The sequence below is a fragment of the Accipiter gentilis genome, chromosome 6 (genome assembly GCF_929443795.1).
Source record: "Accipiter gentilis chromosome 6, bAccGen1.1, whole genome shotgun sequence".
In the NCBI taxonomy this organism is placed as follows: domain Eukaryota; kingdom Metazoa; phylum Chordata; class Aves; order Accipitriformes; family Accipitridae; genus Astur; species Astur gentilis.
The window spans coordinates 44976976-44985789 of NC_064885.1; the positions used below are offsets into that span (position 1 = coordinate 44976976).

Sequence of the window (8814 nt, forward strand, 5' to 3'; positions counted from 1 at the left end):
TCCCTCGACCTGCTGGCAATGCTTTGCCTAAAATGCAGCCCAGGATATCATTCACCTTCTTTGCAGTAAGGGCACATTGCTGGCTCGTGTTCAACTTGGTGTCCAGCAGTACCCCTCAGGTCCTTTTCTGCCAAGCTGCTTTCCAGCTCAATTTGTCTGAAGCCTTTCTACACTAACACCTGCAATCGCACCTTCATAATCTGACCTGCTGGCAATGCTCTTCTTAATGCAGCCCAAGATACCATTAGCCTTCTTTGTAGCAAGGGAACATTGCTGGCTCATTTTGTGTTTGTGGCTGAGTCTGGATTCCTTTACCAGCACTATGGCCCCTTAGAATGAAAATCTTTGTTTCTTTACTAGGGTGGAGCCGAGTTTCACACTGATTGTGTTTTGGTACTGTAGAAACATCTTTAAGTTTCATGTGGAAGAACATTTTTATCTTCAGTACCTAGTCCTGCAAATAAGTCCTAATCTTTAAACATATTTGCTTGTGCTCTTTCTTAAATTTGCCTTCAGGGGCATTCCTACTATTTACAAAGCCTTGATACTGAGCATTAAGTGGTACCTGTGAGGCTCAGGCTTTGAAAATTTTGCAGAGTAGCTAGAAAGGATTAGTAACTCAAACTAAAAAACACTTCAGACTGTCTCCACTGTATGGCTGGAGGGTCTTGTAGGGTATAAAGCAGGATGCTTTATGTATCCTGTACACTTGACAGGCATAAAGCAGTGGAAGTTCCAGTTGGTCAAGTCAGCTACCTGTGCTTTAGACATTGAAAAGGAACAGTTAGAAATTGTTTTAAAACAGCGGGTTTTAAAAGTTGTTTTGCTTGATTCTCTTATTTTGCTGATGTGATAAAGTATTTTATTGATATTTCTGTCAGTCTAAGGCATCACATTACAGCTGAAGTATGTATTATTTAATCTGTATTGCAGAATTAAGTAATGTGTTAATCAAGGTGGGTTTTGTTTCCTCAAATCTTCTGCAGCCATTAATGGTTATATGTATGGAAATCAACCTGGTCTTGAGATGTGTAAAGGAAGTGTGGTTTCCTGGCATTTGATGGGCTTGGGGTCAGAAGTCGACATCCACGGGATATACTTTTCAGAAAACACATTCGTAACTAAAGGAACACGAAGAGATACAGCAAATCTTTTTCCACATACATTCCTTACAGCTGTTATGAAGCCTGATTCTGAAGGTAAATGTTTTGTTTAAAAATCCTGTTACTAGTTTAGAAACTGTTTACCTATGAATATTTTATGCTTAGAGACAAGCTTTAAACAGCTGATATTTTGATCCTTTGTGAGCTAAAACTGTGTACAGCTGTGTTTGAAGGGCAGCAAACTTGTGTTCATAGGATATAAGCTCTTAATACTAAAGTCTTGATTCTTCTGGCTTCTATGTATGCTGAATTTCATTACTACAAGTAGCCATGCTGCACAAAGAATTTGGATCTTATAGGAGCAATAACCTGTGTCTCAGTCTCTAAACACTAAATCAACATAGGTAATACAATCTCAAGATCTACTAGTAACAGATATTTATCCACAAGTCTTTGTTTCTTGTACGACCTCTAGGAGTTTTTGAAGTGTCATGCCTGACAACAGATCACTACACAGGGGGCATGAAACAGAACTACAAAGTGAAACAATGCCATTGGTGGAATGTGGATCTATCTATGTATTTGCATGAAAAGACTTACTATATTGCTGCAGTGGAAGTTGAATGGGACTATTCTCCTAACAGGACATGGGAATTTGAGAGGCATCAATACCATGAGGAAAGGTACTTTGGAATACAGGCAAGGGAAAAAATGCAAAAAAGCAAAGGAGCAACTCACTTCTCTGAACCTTTTCCTCCTCCAGGCATTTCTAGACATCCTTTCTTTGCATATATATTTTCAGGGCTCACTTGAATTTGTGGTCCTTCTCCACTAATGTTGCCATGTAACTGTGAGCCAGACAGCATGATGTTCATGAAATGGTCCAGCATAAATCTTCTGTGGGGCACCTGCAAATATTCATGAATCCTAGATAGTGCATGCACATGTAGTATTTACTGATGTTGGTACAGTCCTTGATGCTTAAAATGTTCATTAATTTGATTTGTAGATACGATGACTACTTTGTCCTGATATTTGATTACCTACAATTTGTAGTGCGTCTTTGTCTCATGTTTATCTGTACTCTAAGGTTCTCTTTTACTCCTCTCCATTTCATTCGTTTACACAAGAGAAGTCCATGACCGAATCCGTTCACTATGAAGCTTGTCACCTTGATGTTTTATTCCCAGTATTTGAATCTCAGTGAGAGGGAACTGATTGGATCAAATAATTTATGCCCATTAGCAGAAGAGGCTAAACAATGAACTGATGAATTTCTACATGTTCTACCTGTATAACTTCATTTGAGGTTAAAGTAGTAGATTGTAACTGCCTGTATTTTTTTTACTTAATTATATTTTCTTTTTCCTCAGCTTGATAGCATATCTCCTTGCCCTGCACACCACAGTGGACTCCGTCATAGTTCTAAGCACAAGTAATATAGACTATGCTGTTACCAGACTTTTTTTCCCCCACTGTCTCCAGCTCCCATAATCTCAGCAGAGAATCAGTCCCTCACACTTCATTTCAGCAAGGCACTTAAGCTTTAGAAGTTTTAGGCTTCATTTCAGATCTACAAAAGTCACCGAGGGCTCTATTTTATGGTATGCAAGTTGTTGGATGACTTCTTGCAATCTGAAATACCGGTCAGGCTGAGCACTCAGTATTCTCTCAAATATTATACAGACTTGGTCAATTTATAGTGTTTTTTTTTAACCTTCTAGGTTAAGAGAAACCTCCTAGCTTAACAAGAATGTTTTCATGTTGAAGATACCAGTGGTCTATGAGATTACAGTTTCACTGAGCTGGATTTTTGTTTGATGGTCAATTGACATACTTGCAAAAGATGTTTTAAAATACATGAAGAAATGTACAACATATTCTTATCTCTATTTTCTTTTTTTTTTTTGTTTGCAGCCCTGGCAACCCATTTTTAAATAAAGACAACAAATTCATTGGCTCAAAATACAGAAAGGTAGTATATCGCGAATACACTGATCAGACATTCAGTACTCCCAAACCCAGAGGAGAGGAGCAGCAGCACCTGGAAATTCAAGGTACAGTCATCATGAAGTTCAGTTTTGAAACTGGGAAAAATGTAGTGAAACAAAACAAGAAGATACTATTTGAATAATACCGAGTATAGTTCTACCCACACACAAAGCACCTAAACCTACATCGAATTGCTACTTTTGTCATGGTGCTTTCCTTGCAAGATTACATTGCTTGCTTTACAAGAAAAAAAACCTGCTTGGCTGCCTGATCACAGGTCAGTATTTTCAAAGTCAGCATAAAATTGGGCAGCAACATCCAAACTGACTTCAAATACACAGCAGGTGTTGGAGCTTTTAAGATTTAGGCCTCTACTTAGATGCCTACCTTCAGCTACTCAAGTTAGCGTATCGCAGTGAATGACATTATCTCTGTATAGTTTTTAGTTGAATTATAAGCCAATGATGTATATTTGAACATAACCTCTCTCTCTCTGTTCTGATCTTCTGTAAAACTGAGTTAATCTTTCTTTTCAATCCAACAGGGCCACTGCTTATGTCAAATATTGGAGATAAAATTATAATAGTTTTTAAGAACTTGGCATCAAGACCTTATTCTATACATGCCCATGGAGTGAAAACAGACAGTTCTGTTGTTGCTGTAACTAACCCAGGTATCAGAGCATCCTTGTTTATTTCTAGCAGGTAACGTCAAGCCTTCTAGCAAGGTTTAGCAAGCTTTCATTTTAGGATAGCAGGAAAGATTTAATTTTTGTTTGTTTGTTTTTACGTTAGGTTCTTAAATTTTTTTATGCCAATTACGACAAATAGTTCTACAAATAAAATGGCCCTGCTAACTATTGCTGTGTATCCTAGCCCTTGACAGATCAGTAATTTTTTGACATAGCATCAAAAAGGCTGCACCTTTCATGAAAGCAAACAGATTTGGCTACATAGGGAGAGCACAGCTTATGGTACCTATTATTTCGGAAGTTCCTCTGTGATCTTTACAAAAGATACAATTGTTTTTATTAAGAATGATAAACTGGACAGTGCAGCCACAAGCACAAAAAAAATGTTGGCAAGAAGAGTCCGGGATCTGCAGAAGGGAAATAACAATAAGCTAGCTAGTGCAGTAATTGGGAAGAGGAAGTTCAAGAAAAATATAAACTGTAAATGGAGATAATATCTGTTTCAGGATGACCTCTTATAGGTCAGCACACAGAAAACTTCTAAAATTAATCAATATTTATTCAATTCAGGTGAAACAAAAATGTATGTCTGGAAAATCCCAGAGAGATCTAGTTCTGACAGAGGAGATCCACATTGTATTGCATGGGCATACCATTCAACAGTGGACATCATTAAGGTACATTATTAACATCAATCTAAAGGGTTTTGTTCTTTCTTACAGCAAAAGGGAGAGGAGTTTGAAACTTTCTGCTTTCTCTGTCAAGCCATTCCCCTCACTACCATATGTTTGAATTTGTCTCTTGAATAATGCAAGAAAGTCAGGGCAGAATTTGAGAGTCACAGCCCTTCATGTTCTTGGTCCCTGGGTTTTCTGCTGTTGGTATAGATAGATCACCTCACTCAGATTTCATTCTTAAAGCTAACACTTTATAGCTTGCTCAATGTCTAATCAGTCATGTGTGGGAAAACTAACAGCAACTGTGGAACATAAATCTGCCAATTTTGTACAAGCACCCATTAACTTGACTAATAATTTTAATGGAAATTAATGTATTCTTTCCTTCATGTCTCAGCAAACGCAAATAAAAAAGTGTCAAGAAGTATATTTTGAATGGAAACCAAGCTCAAAATCCTAAAACCTAAAAAGAATTTGGAAAAAAAAAGATGAGCAAGAAATTAAAAAGGAATGTTTACTTCTAGCAAGAGATGAAAAAGAGGCAGTTACTCTTCATAATCCATTGAACTTGATCCATGGGTAGTATATAACAGTAAAGAAATCACCTTGTTTGTCTGACACTGGCTACCTTTATTCCCAGATACTGACAGCCGTAAAAATAGTAAGAGGATTCATGTCTGCCATTAAAAGTGCTTCTCCTTAGTCACATCTTGTAATTATATGATTTTTCATTTATGATTTCAGGACACTTACAGTGGATTAATAGGCACACTTGTTGTGTGTCATAAACATTATTTGCCATCATTTCACACTAAAAAGAAAGTTCAGTTTGCTCTTCTTTTTATGGTTTTTGATGAAAATGAGTCATGGTACTTGGATGAAAACATTCAAACCTATTCCAGCAACCCACACCTTGTTGATAAAGAGGATGAGGAATTCCTTGAAAGTAATAAAATGCATGGTATGTTTCCCAATTTAGTCAATGTAACTCTGGAAACTCTATAAAATTATGTGTTTGAAAGTACTGCATATAAATTTGACTTTCTCATCCCTTCTGAATTTCCAGTTCCAGGGCAGATTGTCTGAAAAATTTCACTCAAACTGTTTGAAAACACCCTTAATGCCACTGAATTACTTTTTTTTTTTTTTTAAACTCTGAAAAATGGTCTCATGTTAAAATTTTGAGGAGAGAAAGAGTAAAAATGAAATTTGAAATTTTCATTTGATGTCAGAAAACAACTGTTCTGGATAAGTTGGAAAGGCAATGTGCATCCTGAAAGCATGTCCTGGTAAAGCTTACCCTTTACAAAGAGCTGCAGGAAATGCAAATCTTTAAGAACTGCAATATTAGCAATGATGTACAGCAAAGAACTTTACTTTTAACTACATTCTACTTTCTAGTTAAGTATGGAATATAATCAGACCCATTCATAATATACTGTCCAATCGTTTTGGTTTTATATACCATTCAAAGCCGTTACTTTTGCCTGGCATTAGCTTTCAAATCTTGTATTCTATTGAAGTTTAGAGAGTAACAATACACAAAATCTTGTTTTCGCTGTCTTGCTCTTTCCCTCTTTTTAGCCATTAATGGAAAGGTGTTTGGAAATTTACATGGTCTGACTATGCATGTTGGTGATGAAGTAAGCTGGTATTTGATGGGAATGGGCAATGAAGTAGACATTCACACAGCACACTTCCATGGTCACAGCTTTGATTATAAGGTAACAGGTCCCTTCCACTCATTTCTTGCTGTGTTAAGAATGAAAGGTAGATCAAATACCAAGGACTGTAGTCTCTGGTGAAAAGTCAAATGTTACAATATTAAGCAGGACTTGTAATTTGATGGTAAAGTTTTTATGCCTCAAACCTGTATTTTATCAACATACAAGAGAAGCGGTATTTGCTGACTGGTAACCTCACAAGTTGTTGTTTTCACAAGGTAGCTGTGAATTTTCATGGCTGTGGTAAAACAACAGCTGTAGTTTTCCTTCACTTCCATGTAGTTGCTAGTTTATTGATCTTTTAAGCATGAAGCAGATGTACAAAGTGATGCTTCTGTAGAAATGACATACAGCAGGTGCCTTTTCACTCAACTGTGATTAAAAAGTTTGGTGGGAATATGCATTAAAGGTAGCTTAAATTATGGCTATCTGGTAATGCCACACTGTTTAACCATTGGGGTTTTCTGTCCTGAAGCAAACAGGGGTTTACCGGGCAGATGTCTTTGATCTCTTCCCTGGGACATTTCAAACTGTGGAAATGACCCCGCAGAACCCTGGAACCTGGCTATTACACTGTCATGTTACTGACCACATCCATGCGGGCATGGAAGCAACCTACACAGTGCTCCCAAAGGAAGGTAGGAGTTTATCTATCTCAATAATGTTCATTATGTTTAAAGATGCAGAATGGAGCTCACAGACAGGCCTGCGTATTCAGAACCAGTTCAGGCATCCAGCAATATTTCATGGCTTAATATTGATGTCTGGAGGCCAGAACGTTGCAAACCACCCAATCATACTTGCCTCAGCCGCTGGTGCTCAGAAAACAGAACTAGCTAAAGGACTGAATGTTAACTGACTATTGTTTCAGCTTCCCATCAATGAAATTAAAATGTCAGATTTTTTTTTTAAAAGAATTCATCAGGAGACAGAGTAATTCTGTACCCAAGAAGTGCCAGTAGTGTCAGACTCGCACCCAATCTTTATTTAAAACAAAAATAACAGTTGGTAAATAAAGCTGAAGTCGTCATCCCTAACAGTTAAAGTACTGAAAAATTAAATAGTGTTTTTTCTTTCTAAAAGACATGTTTTAGCTATACAGACACTATTACCTTGCTTTAGCAATATTACCTGTGAAAAAAACTTGAATCTTGAAGAATTTTGAAATTTTGAATTTCTTGTTTGTACAAAGTTAATACAATTTTAAAAGCAACACTTTCCTGTATGCAAAAGACAGAGCGTAATAGGTATGCGTTATAGTTAATTGACAGAAAAAGAACAGTAGGAACATTTCAAGATGTGTGTATGTAGATGTGTATATATAGATATGCAACTATATAATGTAGATGTGTATCTATACTAAAAACAGACTGGAATATTAAACACAATCTAGTTCTATTTTATAAACCATTCTGATTTACAGAATATATTATGCCAAACTTGCACAGATAATAAAAAGATTGACTTAAGAGGACACAGAAATGCAGAAACAGACTTTACCTTGTAGAAGCAGGATGTTGGGTTTTTTTCATAATCAGCCATCTAAAATGCATTAAATTGCACCCTTCAGTGCATTTTAAAGCTGTTTATAAGTGTAATTTGCAATGTCTAGAAGGTACTGGGATCCATTGCTCTCATTTTGACTCTGTTCATATCCGTAGACTATTCTTTTGATTAAATATATGTAACAAAAGCTATTTTCCCCCTTACAGACAAAGAGTCTGTTCCCAAGATTATTCAATCAGTTCAAATGTAAAGGTATGGCAGGCACCCCAGAATGATGAAAACATTTTACCACAGCGATTCTCCAAGGTCTACCTTCAGTGAAGCATTTCTTGAGAAATACTATTTCCTGGACAATTCATCTCCATGTGTGTTTTGGAAGATTTCATTTGGCAGCCCACAGCTAACAAAAGGGCCATAAACTAAGACAGCTGAATGGATCTTACAGCTTATAAATATTTTTCTCTTTAAATAAAAATAGTATCTTTCAAGCTAAATGTATTCTAGGCAATGCCTAATGCATGCTATTTAACTGCTGAGGAACATGGAAGAGCCAAATGAAATGTACTTTCCTTTTTTTTAAGTTGTAAGTAACCCTGTGTAACAGCAAAATTTGTTTTAGGCATCTGCTGTCACATTTTACTAGTCAGGTATGTTAGTAGTTATTGCTTGCAAAATAGGAATTTGGTTATCACTTTATCCATAGGTTCACACTTAAAACTTATATACTATGTTATAATTGAACATCTCACAAAAAAGTTCTATTATTTCTGTTGAATTATAATTTTATCCAGTAACATCTTTCAAGATAGTGAATTTAAAAGATGCAATGACTGAGGGATCATGGTTGCACAAGATGTTTTTGTTTTTCTGTTACGAAAGTAATTGCAAAACAGAAAAAATTATGCTGAAATTCAGACAATGAAGGGCAAAATTTGGTGACTGCTATACCTAAGAGCTTTGCTCTGATGAATCTTAAACAACTCCTGCAGTGGAATTATTTTGCTGTTAGTTACGTAGGGCAGACCTAGGCAAATTAGGCATTTCTTGACATATGGAAGCAGCAGTATTGGTGCATGACTGGTGCTGGTCAAAATAAGAGCAGGTATCGTCGTGCCATCCGA

The 8814-nt window shown here is 36.5% G+C and overlaps 1 protein-coding gene across 4 annotated transcripts in view; it reads left to right on the top strand.

Moving 5' to 3' along the window:
- CP (ceruloplasmin) overlaps positions 1-8814 on the top strand; it is a 39737-nt gene that overhangs the window by 11485 nt on the left and 19438 nt on the right. For 2 of the 4 annotated variants that reach the window (XM_049803742.1, XM_049803744.1), the window contains exons 11-18: positions 987-1199; positions 1579-1786; positions 3021-3160; positions 3640-3768; positions 4357-4463; positions 5208-5424; positions 6048-6187; positions 6663-6825. In XM_049803742.1, coding sequence (XP_049659699.1) covers positions 987-1199; positions 1579-1786; positions 3021-3160; positions 3640-3768; positions 4357-4463; positions 5208-5424; positions 6048-6187; positions 6663-6825 — 1317 coding nt within the window. Of the gene's footprint in view, positions 1-986; positions 1200-1578; positions 1787-3020; positions 3161-3639; positions 3769-4356; positions 4464-5207; positions 5425-6047; positions 6188-6662; positions 6826-7484; positions 7487-7899; positions 7969-8814 lie in introns of those variants that run through there. The other 2 variants (XM_049803745.1, XM_049803743.1) reach the window with 2 other exon arrangements.